General features: G+C 43.4%; 7 protein-coding genes across 7 annotated transcripts; 5 read left to right on the forward strand and 2 right to left on the reverse strand.

Moving 5' to 3' along the window:
- Positions 1–3,388: 3,388 nt before the first annotated feature.
- Positions 3,389–3,638, forward strand: EAE97_007726 (uncharacterized protein; the record flags this gene model as incomplete). Its single annotated transcript, XM_038878240.1, has 2 exons — positions 3,389–3,473; positions 3,523–3,638. The coding sequence occupies 2 exons, from the start codon at positions 3,389–3,391 to the stop codon at positions 3,636–3,638; spliced, it is 201 nt and encodes a 66-aa protein (XP_038731078.1).
- Positions 3,639–6,001: 2,363 nt separating this feature from the next.
- On the forward strand, positions 6,002–7,105 carry EAE97_007727 (uncharacterized protein; the record flags this gene model as incomplete). Its single annotated transcript, XM_038878241.1, has 2 exons — positions 6,002–6,011; positions 6,057–7,105. The coding sequence occupies 2 exons, from the start codon at positions 6,002–6,004 to the stop codon at positions 7,103–7,105; spliced, it is 1,059 nt and encodes a 352-aa protein (XP_038731079.1).
- Positions 7,106–7,872: 767 nt separating this feature from the next.
- EAE97_007728 (uncharacterized protein) lies at positions 7,873–9,210 on the forward strand (the record flags this gene model as incomplete). The annotated part of the gene is made up of 3 exons (XM_038878242.1): positions 7,873–8,157; positions 8,215–8,566; positions 8,744–9,210. The coding sequence occupies 3 exons, from the start codon at positions 7,873–7,875 to the stop codon at positions 9,208–9,210; spliced, it is 1,104 nt and encodes a 367-aa protein (XP_038731080.1).
- A 1,866-nt stretch (positions 9,211–11,076) lies between these two features.
- On the forward strand, positions 11,077–12,055 carry EAE97_007729 (uncharacterized protein; the record flags this gene model as incomplete). The annotated part of the gene is made up of 7 exons (XM_038878243.1): positions 11,077–11,182; positions 11,245–11,324; positions 11,409–11,514; positions 11,561–11,587; positions 11,645–11,712; positions 11,813–11,891; positions 11,943–12,055. 7 exons carry the CDS (start codon positions 11,077–11,079, stop codon positions 12,053–12,055), a joined length of 579 nt encoding a protein of 192 aa, XP_038731081.1.
- Positions 11,994–13,208, forward strand: EAE97_007730 (uncharacterized protein; the record flags this gene model as incomplete). The annotated part of the gene is made up of 5 exons (XM_038878244.1): positions 11,994–12,394; positions 12,451–12,532; positions 12,576–12,673; positions 12,831–12,881; positions 12,993–13,208. The coding sequence occupies exons 1-5, from the start codon at positions 12,278–12,280 to the stop codon at positions 13,206–13,208; spliced, it is 564 nt and encodes a 187-aa protein (XP_038731082.1). The 5' UTR covers positions 11,994–12,277.
- Positions 13,209–15,723: 2,515 nt separating this feature from the next.
- On the reverse strand, positions 15,724–16,491 carry EAE97_007731 (uncharacterized protein; the record flags this gene model as incomplete). Its single annotated transcript, XM_038878245.1, has 3 exons — positions 15,724–15,878; positions 15,928–16,393; positions 16,453–16,491. 3 exons carry the CDS (start codon positions 16,489–16,491, stop codon positions 15,724–15,726), a joined length of 660 nt encoding a protein of 219 aa, XP_038731083.1.
- A 1,561-nt stretch (positions 16,492–18,052) lies between these two features.
- On the reverse strand, positions 18,053–20,810 carry EAE97_007732 (uncharacterized protein; the record flags this gene model as incomplete). Its single annotated transcript, XM_038878246.1, has 2 exons — positions 18,053–19,599; positions 19,790–20,810. 2 exons carry the CDS (start codon positions 20,808–20,810, stop codon positions 18,053–18,055), a joined length of 2,568 nt encoding a protein of 855 aa, XP_038731084.1.
- Between the last annotated feature and the right edge of the window lie 606 nt (positions 20,811–21,416).

The following is a 21,416-nucleotide window of genomic DNA, read 5'->3' on the forward strand; positions in this document are numbered from 1 at the left end:
TAATTCATGGGTCTCTCAAAGAACATGTGGTCGGTTGTCCCGATGTATTATTGGACTTCGGATATCAATGTATACATGGAACGCTTTCGGAATTGTTCGGTACCAAGATACATACGACTCTATCCGTGCAGGAAAATATTGGCATTGATAGACATGATCGACCTCCGAGACGAAACCAGAAAGCTATCTATGCAAACATCAATCTGACAGCTTGGGGGACATACGATCAAGTGTGGTAGAATTCGTAGTCGTCAACTCCGCCACCTTGAATTTTGGGAACCCTATCACCAGAGCAAAGATCTTTCTCCTTGAAGCATACGGGATCTTCGCGATATTGATCTGCCATTTGACCGAGTCCTTGTAGGCATGGCCGATCTAATGCGGAAATACAGTCAGCATGGCGCCGTTGTAAGCTGTCCCTGGAATTCGATCTAATCGCAAGCTTTGAGATCAATTCAAGTACGATGCGAAGACCCTTACGAATAACAAAGGGCCTGATATTTACTGCTTGAGTGGTCAGGCACCTACTCGAGAAGCTTTAAATTCAGACGAGAGTGGCATGAATTGGTAGGCCTCTAGTATTGATCAAGTATTGGTTTATGATATGGATCCGAGTTCCCAAATACCCGCATGCATGAAAGGGTAGTATGTGGGATGGGAGTAATATTACTTCCAAGGACGAAGGTAGTATTTGCCACTTGGGGTGAATTTGTCTAGGTCGAGTGAGACGATTTACTATCAGATGAATCACATTGATTGGCTCAACATGAGATATGCTTCTAGTGGAGTGAAATACGCAGTTGCTGAATCATTCAATTCTCACTTAGAAAGACCTTTCCTATTGCAGTAATTCACATCGTTTCGGTAGTATTCGTGTCGTAAACCTTCCATATCACTCAATAACATTTAATACATAGGTTCAACTGGTTCAACATGTTCTCAAAAAGCACAGCGGCGCTAGAGTCTCTCACTAACATAATTTTCTACCAGCACTGACCTATTTTCTAGTACGTCAGTATGCTCTGGGTGCATACCGGCCTCCCCTGAGTGTGAGTTAATTTGGTTTTAAAGTCAGAGCACTAGCCTTGCATGTTCTGCACTAATGTCATTCCATTAGGTCCTTCAAATATCGGACAATTTTCTAGCTAACCAAACTTAATATCTAGTGGAACGAACTAGAAAAAGCAGCCGTGCATTATGCGAACGTCCTAACAGAATGAGGGGGTGGCGTATCACAAAACCCACATAATTCTAGCAATAATGGCTGGGGAGAACATTTTGTGGGATGCTCGGGCCATCAGTGAGCCTGAACTATACCTATCACAAGGCACTACCTTGCCGAGCCAGCAAGAACATTCGGTGTCGGGGCCATCTTGTAGATCTCGAAGATCTGAGAGAATGAGGACATTACACGCAAGCTGGTACTATCATTCCCTAACCCTCTGCTCCTATTTTGTAGCAATTTAAACAATTTGATACTCGCGAAAGTAGTAGATTTTCAGGCCAAGCATAACGCGCGTCGGTATGGCTTCTACAAAGACGAAACGAGGCGCGTCACATATTGTGGCTTGACATCCGAAACGCGCGGGAATATCATTGGCGAATCGGCATGTTGGATATAAGTACGATCTCTTTGTACCACGTTTGTTACTAGCAGATCCCCAGGTTTCGGCAGTGATAGTAGCAATAATATAGGGCACATAAGACTGGGATATTGCCTACAGTTAATAGCAGGAGAGCCAGGAACGAATCATACAAATCTCCACTGATCCCATCTGGGCCATACGAGACGCGTCGAGAAGAGCTTGCACCTGCTTAGCTTTGTTCTTCATGTAAACATGCGAGATGAGCGCTGAGAGCCATTATAAGATTGGGATGTCTTGGGAATATTTCAATCTTCGCAATCATCATCCGACGACTAAGGAAGAAGATGGCGCAGATAATGCTACTACGATTTATGGGAGTCTTTCCTGCCAGCCCGATACCAGCCCGTGACAGGAGAAAAAAATAGGGCCAAAATAAAGGTACAGACTTTAGACCAGATGAAGTGTTACACCTTGTCGATCCACAAGAAACTTAGAGTACAAGCAATATCGATAATGGCATGCACTTCTGAGAGATCGAGGAGCATATCTGCAAATTTTCTTCTCGGAAGCTCTTTGCAAGACAACAAACTCCCTGATTGGTACTCGGAATAATGAGATCCACCGGTGAGACTAGCAAACATGGTTTTCATTACAACTTCGCAAAAATTCCTTCATCTAGCATAACAAATAGTAACATGATACTTCGTATGTCATCAGAAGAATCACGAGACATATAGCACTAAGTAACGCGTTATCACGTCTATAATCTCTGTCACATAAAAGCCATATCCAAACTTTGGTAACACTTCTCACTGGTTGAAATGAACCCTATAATATGACAAAGCCGATCATAACCTGCTACCTTCAGCACCTAATGACTCGCAAAACTGAGAATTTCATGCGAGAATGGGGGCGTGAATTGTCAGATATGCAATGGATGTTCGTCGGAGTACCAAGATCGTACATTGCATCCTGTCGTATTTTAGGTGGATAGGCTAATCAATCAAAAGAAATTTGACAGGTTGAAATGCTTGTATAAATAACCCTTGAAGAAACCAAGCAGGCAACGAGCAGGTTAAGCATGAAAGCGAAGTTCGGAGCTTAAGGCTAAAGTAAGGTTATTTATGGGGAATCTGTCAGGCTATTGATTGGCTATCAAAAGAAGAGGTTGAATCGTAACAGTCATCCAATGATTCTCCCAGATTAGTCTTTCTCGATGGAGAAATGAATGATAAGAAGGATAGGCGGAAAAATACACTGAGCAACGTACAGTCCCAGTAAACGCTAGTAACGTGGTGTACATGTACCCCGCATTTCCCCAGGAACGCATTTTCTCTGTATTTTGTACAACCAGCGTACATCCGCAAGTGACACAAATACGATATAAAAACGAGGCATTTCTGGGGTACATATTCTGTGATACCGTTTTGTTACTTTGCTGGAACTCTCGTCTGCAAGCCCTCGATTTGAACGTGGTAATGTGTATGTAACAAGGTTGCGTTCATCTGCATCCTAGTCTCATCCTGGTTTCTTCATCCCCAGGGCGGTGATTGCCGGCCGGGGTTGTACCTAAGTTTTTTTTTCGATGCGTGGTGTGGGTACGCAACGGAAATGCTCCAGGGGATAACGGGGGTGTGCGGAGAGTGGAGTGGAGGGATGTTAAAGTTAAGGCTATAGATAAATAGCCTGAGAACTTTATCCGGACGACTTGCCTTCTTTCTTACCAACTATCTAATTTTCCCTTGCTAGTTTTTGCTTGGGGGTTTCTTCGAATGTACCTTCGTGGCATGACCATACACGTGATGGTTAGCGCTGGGAATATACGTACCTACTCGGGCCTCGGGCTTGGCACTGCAAGATTGGGGGCCTCCGAGGTGGGGGATGCAGGTATGTATGTACCTTGGTAGCTTCTGTCGAGGCTCTTGATGTCAATTAGGTGCATCGGAGAATGTAACGCAAGTTCGTTCAGTCACAAGACGTCGAATTTTGAGGAGAGGGAAGAGGGCGGAGCCGCGAGGGTTAGTTTGTGGCGGTAATACCGCCGGTAACTGAGGGGGGGTTGATCCTTCGTCTGATGTTCAGTACTGTAATTCAGAGCGTTTTCCTTCTGTGCCTAAGGCTCAGGCATTTTATGAGCGATACTCCACTTGAAACTACAACAATGAAACTTCGGGGTTGAGTATTACCAGGACTTTTGCAGTTTGTGTGTAGGGAATCGAGGCGAGATTGGCAGGAGATTAATTTCACTATGTCTACCAGTGGCAAAGGAATTAATATATTGAGGTGGCGATCGGTACCGATAGACTGGGAAAAAGCCGTTAGGGGTTGAGAACGGAAGGTGGCAAGCAATTGTTTGCTGAGACTTCGGCAACATGGTTTTAGTTAGGTCAATAATGAATCTGAAATTTAGGAAGATGACCATACTTCAAAGGCCATGTCCCCGAGCTCCTAAATTCAGTAACAGATGGTTATATAGATATCAGACGTGGCCTCTGTACGCGAATTGATATCAGAGGCCAGCACATGAGCAAGTGCATTCTCAATATGGGCGGAAAATACTGAAAAAGATTACGTGTATCAGAAAGAAAACACGCGGACGTAAGTGCACCGAGATGAAGGATTCGTAATGGCAGGATAATATTTGTGCAAAGGCAGGTGGCAATGATATATGCTATCGAACAAGGGTTTTCCTATCAGAATCTCATATTCTCATTTGGGTAATTATAACGCAGCGGATTGATCCATGCTTTAAAACCAGAAGGCTTACGTTGTTAAGGATCCGGAAAACCAATTAAAACTTGCATAATACGCGATCATCTTTTGAGTATGTAACATGCTTGAACCAGACGCGTTCCCAACTCTACCCGTGGGTGGTGGTATCATATCTCGAGCTCAAACATCATCTTGATGGCTGAGCCAAGCCAGGAAACCCATGACAGCACCAGTGATGAGTCCATAATTGGGGCCGAAGAACGCATGCTCAATCACATCTCTAAGACACCGATGCAAAAAAATAAGGCAAGAACATCAATTCTAGCAAGAGTGAACGAGTGAACCGCCTTGCATTACCTCACCCTCACTCGAGAGTAATAAAATCTGCCAGAATCCGAAAATGATTCGCGAATATGCTGAATTCACAATAATAACTGACAAAGTTTAATATCAGATCTGCTTGGTGTCAGGAGCTTGTAGTTCCCGCCCTCACATCCATAGGTCGGACTTCACAAGAATCAGAAACATCCCTTCCTCCGCCTACTCTCTGCCTCTTCTTGCCCAAAAGCACGCTTTCTTGTGTTGAAGAACAATGGCAAAGCACTCCCGATCCGCACAACATTTTTTAGCTTTAATCACTGAGTGCCTTTGTAGCCTTGTCGTAGTAACCCTAGTGGGGAAGTCTGGAATCAAAAGCAAGCCAGTTCCTTCCCTTCTATAATATGATGACCGCGAGGATCCTGAAATGCTTCCTTTTTCTTAAACCTCAGATATCCACTGTATCCTAACAGGTACACCTCCAAGTCCCCAAATGTCACATTCTGCGACGAGCTTCACACCTCTGGGAAGAACATATGAGAGATCCTGCAGTTGAGCGTCAACAGCATTCATGGCACTGAGCAGTTGTGCGATATTGAAGATGCCATGTTGAATTCCTTTATTTCCTATCATGGCGCGTTACTTGAGATATTTTGATTGTTCATACTGATGCAGCAAGATGATAGCTCAAGATATTAGCTTTGTGCTTTTGCTTATCACATGACAAATATGGAATCACATGATAAGTCCAATCTACAATACATTTATCATTAAGATACCAAGTTGCTCTTTGAATGCATATATGGCTATTATTTCAGATTCTAGAACTAGCTACAAAGCTTCATGATGATTTTCAAGTATGTTTCCTTTTTGGTGAAGTTCCTCCATTGCTTCTTTCTCTTACTTCCCAAACACCATTCGTTTTCTCATTCATCATCTGCAACTTCGCAAAGTACAACTTAAACCAATACCCAATACATCTTACTTACTACAAGACTCTTTATCAGTTCTCCTATCATACAGATCCTCGAGAAAGAACGAATTATTCTTGTTTAGGAGCACCTTCCATTTTGATCCAGTCGTATGCTTCACATTCTCTCAAAATTGGAAATCCAAAACGCATGTCTTAAATTCACCTTTTTACACTTTTCTCGTAAAATAAAAGAGAATATATCTCTCCTCAGGTCTCACAAACATTCATTGAAACGACTGTGATTTTTATTCATACTTCAATTTTCATCCCTCATATGAAGTTGCGCATTTTCCATTATAACACTCGTATCGTCGATCGAGAACTCAACCATAAATTTGAGGTCTGAAGAAGCCATCTCAGCCACGCAAGTAAATAATCGGAAAAGCCACGCATATCAATATCAACAAAGAACATGTCGCAAAGTGAGAATGGCTTCAGTCTGGGAGACCTTTACTAATGCGCTGCAGCCAGCATCAACAACGTACTTTCTCGGGACAGAAAGCGAGAACAGTGCAATTTTGATCTTCGAACTCGACCACGGGCTGAGAATACCACACGAAATAAAGTAGAATGGGAAAAAAATATTCTTCCTGGGGGTCGAGTCGATTGGGTCATAGTTGGTTTTAGTGCACCGGTACTCATCGAGAAGAAGGTTGACGCGCAGGTTGATGCCAGAGAGATCTTTGAAGGGAGAAAGAAGAAGAACTCTCAAGGTGTCATTGTCGCCGCGGTCCCAATCGAGCTACCAAGTACAATCGAGAACGACGTGCTGGATCTACTTATTGGGAGTGAAGATTCAAGAGATTTGAGCAAAGAGGGGGAGGAAACGGGAGCAATCACCACGAAGGCTACCACCGGAGAAGTCATTAACACCGAGAAAAATAAAACACCCGGTCGCAGTTGCGAAGCAATAGAGTCTAGAGAGACTTCTGAGACTCATGAGGAGTCTCTCGAGAGAATGACTGTTTCAGAAAATGGAGGCAAACCGATACCATTCGAAGGTAGAAACGATGGCGGAGCTCCACACACGACAGTGGACCTCTTCAATTCTCAAAGTTATAAAAGCCCTGTGGCGCATCGCAACCTGCCTAGTGTTTCGAGAAGAAGTAGAGACGGCAAAAATGATAGCAGCGATTCATGTTTGAGGTTGCAGAGCAATCAGGAGTCAAGAGCCACACGGTCAACTTCAAGCCCAAAAAGACAATTAAGCAATTATCAGTCACGAGTTTCATCGCCTAAGTCAACACCAGGGAGGAGACCTCATCCTGCCGAAATCATGAAATCATTCCGAAGCAGTGTATCTACGAGCTCGAACAGCCATAGGACCGTGTACTCTCCTATCTTCAATACACAAAACTCGAAGGCACGTCTTACTACCTCAATCTTGCCAAGGACCAGCCAAACTGTAACTAGAAGACCCAAAACGACAGTTACTGTCGCTTCAAGAATGATAACACATGCTTTAGGTGTACGAGCGGTCCCTAGAGTGCTAGAATTCGAGTTAGAATCTAAATAGACTTTCTTTTTTCATGAATCAACATTTTCAAGGCTTTGAAATGGTTCGAAAGGCTGGTTAATATTGCATAGAGCACAATCATGTTGGCGATGGATGTTCTTTCTCTTTTCAGTCTGAAGTTTTCCAAACAATCTCTACAAATGGCAGGTAGGAGCGTTTCATGAACAATACATTTGTCAAATAAAGCAAGAATGATTATTGCCATTTGACACAACCTTCCTGTTTTTAAATGCACTAGAAATGATAATTGCTATCAATGTGTCCTATTTCTGCTTCATCCTCACGTTCAACGATCATCAATTGCTTCATTTCTATACACGCGTATCTTTAATTGCCTATTTTATAATTTAATTTGTCACTGGTATTTAATATTCAATATTTATCTATACTTGCAACACGGTCCAGATTCTCACCAAGAAATATCCTTCATCTGTCAAGTCTTCGATTCCAGCATCAGTAACAGCGGCTCCAGCAACGAATATATACATACGATAGAAAGCAATTGGAGTGTTCATAAACCTGCCATCTAATATCTTTTCACAATGTCAGATACAGGCCAGATAATGGTAGATTTTCGAAAGGCGTGCTCAGAACTTTTTTATGGTGTAAAATTGGACGAATCAGATAAGAAGGTTAAGACGACGCCAGTTGATTGCTCCTCCAAGCTCCAAATTCACAAAGATTCTGGATGGTTTCATGATTTGTCTAGAGATGAGGGTGAAGATACATAGGTCTTCCAAGATACTGAGAGAAGGAAATCGAGCGAAATGTCTTCAAGAAGAAGAAGAGATCTTAGCAGAAAAGGTGCCCCAGGAGAAGTCGATAGAAAAAGGTACTCCAGAGGAAGTCGGTCCAGGTTAAGGGATCTCAGGAAAGGAATTTGCCGGGAAAACATTGACCGAGGTACTAAAGTCTATAAAGACGCTTTCGATCTGTCTTGGGATAGTCAGATTGAAGAAAATACGATGGTACTTCGGAATATGTATAATACGGAAATTAATATTGCTGAATATGCTTCGTGGTCGTTACCTGAATTCCTATGGATACAAATGGTATGGTGATATTCTCGTTGAAACCTCTAAGAAGCTTCATTTGCTAACATGAAAAAGGGAAGTAACTATTCTGAAACTATGAAGCTATCTGAGATGTTATGGAAATATTGGGGAGAAAATCATAAAATGTTCACAAAGACTCCTTTGCATCATCTTCACTCCCTCAGACCAATTGTTGTGATGTCATACACGATTGAAGGACTCAAAGAACTCTTATATTTCAGGGCTGGTAACTGTCCTATCGAGTGCGAAGTCATGAAACACCTCAATTCCGAGACACTTTCTTTCTGTACGACCGCAGAGCGTCCAAGTAACGTTGAGTCAGTCGAAACATCAATGTTCCCGATGGTTAAGGAGAGGTTCAATAATTCAGGATCTGCAAATTCTATCGAGGCAGCTAAGAATCCTTGTAGTAATCTCCTAGGCTGTTCAACAGTGACCGAGCTTCCTCGGACGCCGCAGATAGATATAAGAGTCTCTTAAAATTACGTCTTCGTGGCTGCGCTCAAATACTTCGTCTCCAAATACCTGTATTCGCGAGATGGTCTCACGCCATATACTTTCTGTACGCTCAATCAATTCCTAGCCTCTTCAAATGTAAAGAGAGATACAGAATGGTATGTTGGACTCTCAAACCGATGCCAATGCAAACTGGGAGTCCATGAATGGCTGGAGGAATTTATCTGTGATATTAGCGCTCAAAATCCTAGAGCAGACAGATTAAAAAGTCCCGAACACTACAGTAATTACGCCAAAAACATACAGAAGGGCAAAACAAAAACTCCCCTTTATGTGATTTCTCGTCTCTATCTAAATTTCATTGCCAAAAAATGCTTCTGCGAACAAACTGGACCAATGGGCATGATTTTAATCCAGGCATTTGCCATGAAGTGGATGCATTACACGATTCTACCTTTTGATGAAGATGACTGGGAGTTCCAGGCAGTCATGAGCAGCTTATCAGACATGCCAATTATGGATTTGACCGATTATTTGGAAAAGGTACTTCGTAAGAGAGTCGATCGACTTATTGAGCGCTCGATGGATAGATGATGAGTGTTTAGAGTCTGTAGATGAGGGACTTGATTGATTCCAGCTGGACGTGTCGCGTGTTTTTTTGAGTCTACAATGATTCTCGTTCAACCTTCCGCGTTTATCATCGATAGAGAAGGGCAGTTTAGAGTGCAGCGCGAATTTGTTGAAAGTCAATGAGACAGCGCTGATTTGTATTTGTTCATTTTGCGCGGGATTCGAGGGAGAATCATACAGGCACATGAGCATATCAGCGGGCTTTTGTGTAATTAAAATCAATTGAAGTAACAGTGAATAAAAATAACGTTTAGTGAAAGCAAAAGATTTCTTCTGGTAGAATAGATGATTGTATGTGGGTTTTATTGAGGATGCTGAATCAACAACAATGTGAAGGGGTGGGAGAACTTCGGGACTGGCTATTTAGGGGATTCTCGGTTCGAGTGACCGCCTTGAATTTAATTGTTTCTGCAAAATGAGTATCTAGACACTTCGAATTGTCTTGTGGGCAATTGAAAAATTAATACTTCTCTTTTTTTTTCTTTTTTGACAGAGGTGGTGCTTGTCAGTGCATGATGAGGCTGAGAGCGGAATAAAGTCTTGGGAGTGTAAGGCTGTGACTATGGAATGATGAGATAAGCTGAAGGTGGGAGGGTGGTACACGTTTGGGCTGGAGAATATTGCAAGCATGTAATAATAGTTTAATCACTTGAAGTATAACATGTAGGATTGACGCAATAAATAACACATAGCAAGAGAGTTATTGATGATTACACTTAAATACAAATGATAAGAAAAGAGCACGTTAATACTCCAGATCTCCCAGCAGCCAAACCTTTCCAGTTTAATGTACAAGAAATGAGTTGTATTGTATGTTTGAACATGGTTATGCCCCCTCACAGATAGACACTGCCTTGAGCACTTTGGAGTTCACTTCAATCTGCAACAAGCATCACCTAATGATTCAGACAGAGAGATATGGAAGATCGTCAACTGTAAGAATCGATGGTACTTGAAGCTGTGGCTTCCCCGCTATGTTTGAACACATTTGCTTCCCATTTGCAATAACTTTGCTATGGGTGTATTGATGTTCAAATTTGATCTGCATTAAATACCATCCTGTGAGGCCCAGGAAGTAATAATGGGGATATTACTGTGAGGATCCATGGTACTTAGTGGGTTGGAGAGGAAAGAAAAAGAAAGGAAGGTAGAAGATGAGAAGGGGAGTACTTGAGCAGTGAAATTGGATCCGAGAGACTAGTACGAAAGCAGATCTACCCAATGATAAATCAAGAGCAGCAGAGGCTTAGCAAGGGTGGTGGTCTGATTTTTATCTGCTTTTTCCACGCTAGGGAAGATTGGGAATTCTGCCGCTTTTGAATTCTATTTGATCTGCTACACCTCTAGCGATTTCAGATTTCCCACAAATCATAACAACAAACAAAAAACTTCCTCCTCTTCCTCCTTCTTCTTCTTCTTCTGTCTTTCAACAGAGATGCCTTCTCGACTCCTACCATGCAAAAAATGATGGAGAGGATGGAGCACAGCGCCATTTAACTCGATTACCTTGTGTGCTCCGTTCTCTCAACTCGAAACCAGTTCAAACGGGTATGTGAGATCGAAGACTTCCTGCTTTATTCCATCACCAGCATTCACTCATTATTATATATCTATCGGATGCTCGAGGAAGATCGAAGTGATGACTTACTAACAATCAATTCTGCTTCAGCGATGATCAACCTATCTTTCAAACAGAACATAGAGAGGCAGGGCACTCATAAGTCCTTGACCTCTCAAAGCGAAACAAATACAAAAAGGTATTCTTCCCCACTTACATTTGTGGTTTACCATCGTCGTCTTCAATCACTCCGTCAACCTGAATGTGATCATATGCTGAAATTCAATTTTCTCCAGATTTTTGAGAAGATGAGAAAACTCGACGGGAGCGGCCCGCCTCGGTATTACCAACCGCAGGTGGTACCGAGATTATCGGCAGGTAAGTTCATGCAATTCCCCCCAATTTATGCTGAGAAGTTTACTAACCATGTCAATTCACAGGTAATCAGATGACTGAAATGATGCCATTATATGACAAGCCATGGCGGAGTGGGGGCTGGTTCTCTATAATTGAAAGAGAAGTAAATTCTCACCCAAGGGGAACTGGCTCCTGCTCCTGCCTAGCTTAATTCACAGGCTTTGAGCGTATTGATGAGAATCATCAGTCACTTGCGGCTGATGATTCAAGTCATCAGATACGGCTCTTCAAATTTCAGCTGTCAACTTTGACCTCAGGCCCCGGTAGCATCGAGCTACAGCCTGTTGCTCAGAGTGAGAACAGTGCTTATAGAAAGAGGAGGTCTGCTGGGTGATTTAGTGGTGGTGTGTGCTGTGCGAGCTTCAGGTAAGTTTTCTCTTTCTGCTAAAACGAAGCCCACGCTTGCTGACTCCATATTGGCAGATCAAGAATTGACTGAGAGAAGAAATCTGCGGGGAGATATGGTGGTGGTGTGGTGGAGGACACCTCAAGTAAGTTTTTCTCTCGTCTTTCCGTCCTTATTCCTTGTTCCTTCTTTCAATCCACTTGATCCAGTTTGATGTTCGTGACAAGACTAACACATTCAAGCAGAAGACAATGGAGGGTCCTGAAACCATCGATTCTGAGGTTGAGCCACCTCAAAAGGCTGGCCTGCGTGGTCTGGTCAGGCGTGAGTGATATCCATATTCCACGCTTTGAAAAAATAAGCTGACGAACTTAGTCCTCCGAGGTTTAGGGGACCATTCGAAAATGCCTCTTTGTGCCGATTTCTGGGCTCTGTGTTCTTTCTCTGTTCGACCCTCATCAAGAAATGAAGCTGCTATCGCAAGATAGAGATTCAATCGAGCCAGAACAGAGAAAGAACACAGAGCCTAGAAAACAATGGTGCTCAGGCAATTTGCCATGCACTAATTGAGTGTTGGGGGTCTGGCTTGTTCTTATAAGAACGACTATGCCTGCGGTCGAAAGATTAAAATCCAACCAAATTTTAACTACAAGCTGGACCCCCAACACTCAGTGTCGAACATACTGCAAGACAAAAGCCACCGTCCGACAATGACTTTTCGACGTCAATTCCGGAACGATTCGATAGCACCACCCAGACCGCTTCAACCTCAACAGCAGCAGCATTCAAGTACCACCAGCTATGGTTCTTGCGCACATCTTGAACAAGTAAGTTGTCCTTCCATAAGCATCACAATCCGAGCAAAGGCTAATCTCACCACCAGATATTACAACAACCAAAAGAGCATGTGGGAAATCAAGGAGGTGGTTTTCTTTGGATGAAGATTAGTAGGGGTGGATTGTGTAGTAATTATTAGCGTTATGTAACAATAGACTTCTTTCTCTCTAGCCGTCTCCGGACGTGCCTCTATCGATGTGAACTCTCAGAGCTGTGACTGTGAAGTGAAACAATTTCAAGGTGCTGGTTTCAAAGTCAGGATGCTTCAGGTATGTCGAGATCTTCCATTATCCTTTATGAACCTTTACTAACAGCGCTTTTCTGCAGATCGATCTTCAATCTTCCGACTTTTGCGTCTTCAATTTTGGGAGGATGGACCAGGATCAAGATTGAACTGGGCACTGCTGTTTTAACAATCCCAGAAAGATCACAGTTGGTGCTGTATTTGAATCCCTCGCGGCTCAATTTCCTCGAACTGTAAGTAATTCATTTAATGTCGTGAGAAAACCATTTCTGACTCTTCTAGCAGCGCTCCAAATTTTTGCGTGAGATGTTGAATGCCAAAACTGTGAGAAGAAGCTACTCCAGTGCTTCACTCATAGCAGCTCGCTCAACTGGCTCAATCTTGAAGTGAAGTCCGTACCACACAAGCTAGTTGGGGAGCTTATCACGGTAGTTGCAGTAGCTCGCAAGCATGAATTGGTTTCTCATCAAGTTACAAGCTTTCCAAATCATCAAGCTGGCATATTCGAGCTCATCTTCACAAATTCAAGTTCCGCGGCTGTCCACATCACTGGATCTTGATGGCTCACCATTCCTTAAGATACTCTCTGGGGTGCCGACTAACACACGCTCACGTCTCAGGAATGAGAGAGCTTCTCTCAATCCTAGACGGTGGTGGACTCCGAAGCTGATGATAATATGCGAGGGCCTAGAAGCAAACTTGGGCTTCTACCACGATCAACACCAGCATGATATTCTATTGCAGACTTCTTGGTCTCGACCCTAAGACTGCCAAGGTCATGGGTCGCGGCCTAGAAGATCTCAGATGGTATGCGAGAGCCGGGAACCACGAACTTAGGCTTCCACCAGCACGCCACCTCTTTCACAGAGGCAAATGGTATGCAAGAGCATACAATGGGGGACTTGGGCTCCTTCCACAATCAACACCGACGACATTGGAAACGGTGGTGCAAGCACGTACATTGCTGATTGCGCCTTGCCTAGTGTTCGCACATATATCGAGAGCTATCTCCTGCGAATCAGCCAGAACGTTTAAGGCACCGGAGGTGCCACGATTAACACCAGCATGCTGTTAAGGCAATTAACTTGCAATCCCGATGCAAGGAGTATGCCAAGTTGCAATGCGACTTGGTTCAACAACAGATCCGTCGCGTATGGGTCTGTTACCAAGTCAAATTGTAACTTGGCATACTCTGTTTTGTTGTCATAGTTTTGTATATTAGTTCAGTAGATAGCAATACATCTCGTTTTCTTTAGCCGCCTCGGCGTGCACAGTGATGGTGATGGTGATGGCGTTGGTGATATTCTGTGTTTGTGTTTGTATTTTCGCTGTTTGGTTGGTACACTCCCAGAAAGCTTGAATCCTCGCGAAAGCTCTCCGCGCCATATTTATTAACCTTTTTGCAGTGATTTCATCTGCTCCCCGGTGCATCAGGTCCAATGGAAGCTTGAAAATGATTTCCGAGAATGCAGCTTTTTCAGCTCAATCTTTTTCGGTGAGTTCAAAAGATCGCAATTAATTTCGAAGGCATTAATTTATGGTTGCAATCTAGTTGATCAAGTCAACGACCAAGAAGCTACACGACTTTGCTTACGACACCACTGGTAACAGCAAATACCCTGGGGATGGTAACTGACAACAATAACTTGTGGCGCCCTCTCCACTCAAGTCTGTGCAATAACTTAAACAGTGAGACAACGAGCATTGTAAGTGGCTATCATTCTTTGTTTCTTCTTGCAACTGTACAACAACTAATCTCAATTATCCTAGTAAGATGCCGCGCACGTTGTAGGACGAAACAATAATGATCGAGCACCACACCGTGCGAGCTACAGTTGAAAGAGAACCAGTTAAACGGAAAGAGAATTCTCTGGCTTAAGAGCCATACCAGCTACAAACCAAGCAGAAGAGCCTTTCTTGAGTCTGTTGAGTTCGAAGTACTTCGGTGCTGTATCTACAGCTACCAGCGATGGAAAGTGTACACTTTAAGACCATACAACAGCTTCTTTCACCGTCTGACCTTGCTCGAGTAAAAGTGTCGTTGAGGTAACGGTCGCTGCGAGAGCTCGACCAGCTATCGTCAAGAAGCTAGTCAGATGTATGGAAGTTATAATGAAACGACGGATTTTCAAAGATACGTCATCAAGTCATCATTTACGGGCAATCGCTTCAGCTGAGAGCAAGTAGTGGCTTGCATCCAGAGACTCGGAGATGTTGTCACTCCGCTTACACAAAGCGCATACAAGTGGAGAGCCCTGTCCCTCAGGACGTCAAAGAAAGCATTACGAATTTCGACGGAGACGATGTCTTCAACTTCATTTTCTCAAGAGAACTCCACACTCCCTCTCTCAATTATCGCTTGGTTGCAAGCACACTGAGCATCTCAATTCGACTATTCCTACAACTGCCGGCGATAAATGCCCCACAATCGATGAGCCTCCAACAGAGCAAGAATCGAAAAAGAACACGCAGCCTTCGACAGATATCTCAATCCAAATCCACCAATGAGTTGCTCGCTTTTGGTTCTTGCTCTGTTGGAGGTCAAAAGTGCCCAAGACGATACTAGAACATGCTCAGCTCGCCCTAGTCCCATCAAGAAGGAAGACGCAGGACTCAAGGAACTTAATGCCGAGGTCGTCGAAATTTGATATCCTGATTGCTGGAATCTTGCGGCTTGACTATGTTGCTTACCTTGCTTTGGGTGCATCTGTATTCATGGCCGGATTCAACGTAAGCTTCGATGGTAGATAAGATTGGTTGGGGAAAGACTTCGTTTGATTCGTGTTGATATATGTTTTGTGGAAAGGTGTCGTTGATAGTTTAGCTGGAGTAGATGAATTGAAAAGTCTTTGCTAATTTTCTTGCGTGTTGCCAAATTATCCATCAGAATGATATCCTGTGTTGTACAAGAGTTTTGTGTCATGGAGACCTTTTAAGGCTCAGATGGATGAATAACCATTTGAGCATCAAGGATCTAGTTTGTATCCATATCCTTAATCGTATTTTACCAATTTTCCCGTACAAAAAGACTGATCTCCGCTTTATATTGAGGTGTATGAAATATTGAGGTCGTTTTTAAGATGAAGGCCCTCCTTGAACCTTGAAAATGATCTCGTCCAAAGCTTTCCAAGCCTCTTCAACTTCTTTCAACCCTGGATCACCAAGAAACAAGGGCATATCCCAGAAATGCTTCTTACCGATTGCAGTAAACAACTGGGCATCATGTAGTCCTAAGTAATATCAGCACAGATGCACGTTTGCTCTAAAAAGGTGTCCTACCTACAACACCAAGAGCTCGCTTTGCCATATAATAAGGAATCAATTCATCCTGATCTCCATGCGCGACAATAGTCTTGACAAACCCTTCCCAAGCCTCACGTTCCAAACCTTGATCAACGCCTTTCCACAACGTGAGTAATTTGTTCTCTTGAACCAACCATAAAAATAATGAAGAACGGTCTTCAAATTCACCGTTAGGCAGAAGCTCGTATGTAGGATCACGAGAAAAGTTCGGAAGAAGAGAGGATGAGATGAACACTGGAAAGAAAGAAGGTGTTGGGTTGATTCTTGGGGACTTGTGAGGAAATGTGCGAATCGAGGCTTGAGATAGGGCGTTCGTTGAGAATAGTCTTGTTGCTGGACAAATAGTTTTGGGGGCCGTGGACAGTCGGACAGCCGTAGTATATAAAGACTGCAACTGGTGGAGGTGAGAGATGGGGCTTGGAAATGTACGATAGATAAGCACCTAGGAAACTTCAGTTCAGAGTCTCCAAGCATACAGATCGGTAACCCAAAAGCACAAACCAGCATTTGAGCCCATGAGAATGATATTGAGTTTCTCATTTTTCCGGTCTCTTGAAATTAAGAAGCTCATGGAGCCTTTTGTGTACAAATTAGTATGCGGAAACCACATCTTCCAGCATGTCTTGAACACTAGCTTGCGGCATGAGATAATAATCTGCGCTAATAATAGGCCAATATCGAAGGAGACAGGATTGAACGATATGAGGAGGAAGATTTTCTCGATCGAAACCAGTAAGACCCCCACCGCGGAGGTAAAGTACTCCAGTTGAGGCTGAAGTGAAAGAATATGGGGAAATGATGTCGACTTTTAGGTCGAGGCCATCGACGCTTTTGAAGATGTGAGTAGATCTTGAAGATATGGTTCGATATCTGCTACTCGATGCTTCCGACTTCAAGTAGGATATCTGGAGTCAAAGACATACTCTGAGGAATGAAGCGGGGTCTCTATGTAACTAGACTGGATACCGAGGCACTCCATTTTGTATATTAATCTTGAGGAAGTAAGTCTGATATTCCAATACATATTATGGGCGTGACCTGAGAATCTAACAGCTGTATGTGTGATCTCTTTTTTGAATTTGATGATTAAACATCAAAATCTCCCGAGGTGAAGCTGACAATCTTTGATAAGAGCACGTGTCATGATTTTCAAACATTCCGAACTTCATATTTGCAATTGGTTTACAGAATTTATAGCTTACATCGTTGTTTGGCTACTTCTTCCAGTGAGCAACAGTCTAATCTTGCTTTGTTGACCCAGAGGAATAGACCGTTACCCAAGCCAATCTCGGTGATCTCGATTATCAACAAAATTGATAATGGTATATCAAAAGGCAGTCGTCTCTAGAGACAGGAGAAAACAGGCAGGTCCAAGGCTACTCTGGATGAAACGTGCTTGGATTGGCTCTTCTGCTTGTACCAAAGACATGAAAGCTGCGGGAAGAAAATGATTACCAGAGATGGGAATGATCAGGAGAGGAAGGAAGGACAATCAGGTCGAGCAGTTCAATCAAATATCAGGTGATATTGAATCACGTTTGTTGATGGCCCGAGTGCTGACCTAGGTGTCTCCTCTTGAAAGTTTCATTCACTGCTTCACATTATTTTGTTGCATAACTCAATGAGCTTGTTATTGTTTTGCTGAAAGAGTTGATACTTATGTACACAGGTCTGCGTATTTATATTTCATGACTAAACAAAAATAAGAGATCAGAAACAAAAGCCTTCCAGCTGTTGAATCGATTGACTTCCATCTTAGTGTTCGACGTACGCGTTCTCATTGACATCTCATTCCTTTTTAATCATCAAATTCAATGCACAGCTACAGGCCAAATATCAGATATGACTATGAGATACAAAACTTTAGCATTTCAAAAATTCTCACAATATCAATACACAACCAACATAGTTTTCAGATTACCTCCCACGAAACACAGCCCATGTTCGCTTCTCAGAGCTATCCTGTGGTTTATTGATCGAAGAAAGAACGCCAACATTTCGCCCGAGTGTATTTTTGGAGAGGCTCTGGAGACGTAGTTGGCATCAATAGTGGAAGCTGCAGATAGTTCTTGGTTGTATTGGCTGCAGCTACCATGGCCACTCACTTCTTCTTCTTTGTCTTTTTGTTGGCAGGTTCCGCAGAGGAAGAAGCGGGTCTTTTCCCCACAGTCTTTCCAGCTGTGGGGTTTGGAGGCGGAACACCTGAAGCTGCGAAGCCTGGGGGTGGAGGAATTTCAAAAGCCACTTTCTTACCTGCGGGCTTGGTTGCAGGTTTCGCGGGAGGTTTGGCGGCAGTGCTGGCGGGCGGTTTTGCAGGAGGTTTTGCAGGAGGTTTGGCGGGTGGTTTTGCAGGAGGTTTGGCAGGCGGTTTTGCAGGAGGTTTGGCGGGTGGTTTGGCTGCAGGTTTGGGTGGTTTATCGTAACCTAAATCCTTTCTCAAAGCACCTAATATTTGAATCCACCTGACTGGATCCAGTTCAATCCCCCAGGCTCCAACTATTGGCTCAAGATCATCATCATCAATCCTGCCAACTCGACCTTCATAATCAATTATCCAAGTTGCGGGATCGTCGGCGTCACCTTTACCTAACTCCACCACTATCTCTGTTGCAAAAAATGGGGGCATCTTAGGTGGACCAGCCTCTTTTACGATATCTACTAGGACGCGTCTCATTGGTAGGAAATGACCAGACTCAGCCGGTTTAGGCACTTGACCTCCTGAGGGTTGGACCGCAATATCGTTCTTTTCATCGTGCTCGACAAGCTTGGCCAACATCGAGGCCTTCGTTTTTCCATAATCTTTGGGAACCATACCACGAGCTTTGCAGTGGATTCTCAGGTCTTTTATTTTAAAATCTACTGCTTTCATAGTTGGTCTATACCTGTATTTGGGGTCTGATTTATTGGAGGAAGTTAATAATGTTTGTTTGCCAGGTGTCATCGAAGTGTTTGGTATCTTTTTGGTACCTGAGACTGGAACGGGAAGCCTGTCGGGGAGCTTCCATGCTTGTTCCAAGAATTGAAGGTTACGAGGTTTAACTCTTCCCCTTGTTCCGTCCATTCTTATCATCCGAGGATATAGATCCTTGAGCGGTTCTTGTGTGTCAAGTAGAAATTCGTCATCCTTAAATTCGAAGCCTCCGATAAATTTCTTCGCTGGATCATTTGGATTAGCGTATCTTCCACTGATCTTCGTGGTCGGCTCGATGGTACGGTGAACAACGAATTCTTGCCATTTACCCTTGTCATCTGATACAACGCCCACTCTTCTGATAATATTGGCAGCAGTTGCTCCAGCTGCATCGTGTGCTTCCCTGAGGAAGTTCTTCGCAATTCTTTTCAAACATTTCAGTGGTGCAATTCCGATTGGCCCGGGGGTTTCGACATCACCCACATAAAATGGACTTCCTTGCACCCACATGTAACCGTCAGGCGCGTCTACATCTGGAACTATCGTTGGCACTCTAACAAAGTTACCAGTGTACAATCTGAGCTCCCTGGGATCTTGATGCTCTTCAAGGTCGACATGATATCCTTCAACGTCAGCTGTAACAATCCAGACTCCTTCATCCAGATAAGCATCTATGTCGTGTTCAAACCACGAATTGCCTTCTTCAATCAACCCTTCATCTAGATTCCTGTGCAATGCTTTGAAAAGTCATAAGAGTTAGCGACTACTTGTCAAGAGATATCGAAGAAGAAAACGAGAAATTCAGAAATTCAAGGTGTGTGAGAAAAAGAGAGAAGTCCATGTTCAAAAACCAATAGAGGTCAACCTTCACATTGGAAAATATCATTGGGGATAGAAAAATCGCGGAAACGTGAACTGGTTACGAACTTGAAAATCCCATCCAGTGACCCATGGGATCGTCACTCTCGCTCTGATGCAGTGATCTGATTTCATTTTCATAATTGTCGTTATAGAGCCACAATATTGGGTGAACCCCGTCTCCAAAAGCCTGGGCCGCTGTTGGTGACCTGTACGCCGTATCCCATATCTTATTAATAGGATCCCATCGAACATTGAATCCATGTAAAATATGACCTATAACGTAGTGTGTTCCGTACGTCCTATTCAAATGCAATAGAACTGCCTGGAGGACATTGATATCATAATTTTGGGTTGAGTTTGGTACTATCCCGGTGACCTGTCTCATAACTTGTCTTTTGTTAAGTGGATTCCCATTAGCATCCATAAATACAAGAATACCCTGAGATGTGAGGAATTCCATAACGTCCTTATAGAATTGAGGGCCCGTCTTGTACAGTTGTAAGTCTTTGGCAGTTGGATTATCTGCTAGGGGAACAGGTGTGCCCTCGGGAGCCGCAAGGTCTCGAAGTGCACCGTAACTATAAACCAGAGCATGAAGGCCACAGAGATTACCTGCGGAAGATGTTGATACTGGATGAATGCCCGCACCCATTAAGGGTAACAAATTTGCCCTGGCTACATCAGGAAACCGTAAGTCGGGAGGGGCAATTCTGGCTGCAACTGCATCCGCATCATCGACAATTGGCGGTGCATCTTCCCATGGTACTGCTGGATTCTGACCTGGCTCGTCTCCTTGAGAGTCTTGTGACCCAGCTGGCGACACTGGTTCTGGTGGCAGCTTTCCTGCTGCTCTATCTGCCGCTGCTTTAGCTCTCGCTAATGCGTCTTTCACTGCTTGATCTTCTCTTTCCATATCTTCCTCTAGCTGTTTTTCTAGTAGATCTGCCGCCGCTTGATCTGCTGCTGCTTGATCTGCCGCTGATATCCCAGGCGCTGATGGAGCTGCAGGCGATGGAACTGCGGGCCCCCCCGGACCGAAGAATGAATTCGGTACTCCTGGTAGCTTTGGTGGCATTTTTGGCCCCATTTTGTGTGTGGATTATCCTCCAATTTGTATGTAAAAAGAATTTGTAGATCAACAGTCTTCACTGATTCGATATCAAAGTTTTCATAACCCAAAGCATACTTCTCATAACAATTAAGATGAAAGATTTTGTATTCGTTCCAGCTCTTTGTTGGGCTCCCGGACACCCCTTTATTTCGCGAGCGCTTCGTTTGTTATTATAATCGATAAAGAAAAATTATAGCATTTCATTCCGCAATTGGAAAAGAGAGGAGCCAATTCTTTCAAGCGATATTGAAAAATGAAAGGGAGAGTAGTTAAGCGTGTCAAAATTAATTGTGATTGTGAGGCTAGACGCTTTTGGTGTTGGGGGATTCCTTGGAACTTTTGATATTGGCAGGAAATTTGTATTTCTTGTACAATACTAAATTATCAAGTGATTTCAAAAGACAAATTCATCGATGGATTGGCTAATATCAATTGTTGTGTTCTAACGCCGGAAAAGATTGACATTTACAGCCCACCAGTCTCTTTGAGAAGGCAATAATGATATCGACCAAAATTATATAGAACTCTTTTCGCGATTTCAGTCACACGCCAGGTTTTCGGCATATTATCGACAGGAATGGA

Source organism: Botrytis byssoidea, assembly GCF_014898295.1.
Source record: "Botrytis byssoidea strain MUCL 94 chromosome Unknown BBYS_015, whole genome shotgun sequence".
Lineage (NCBI taxonomy): Eukaryota > Fungi > Ascomycota > Leotiomycetes > Helotiales > Sclerotiniaceae > Botrytis > Botrytis byssoidea.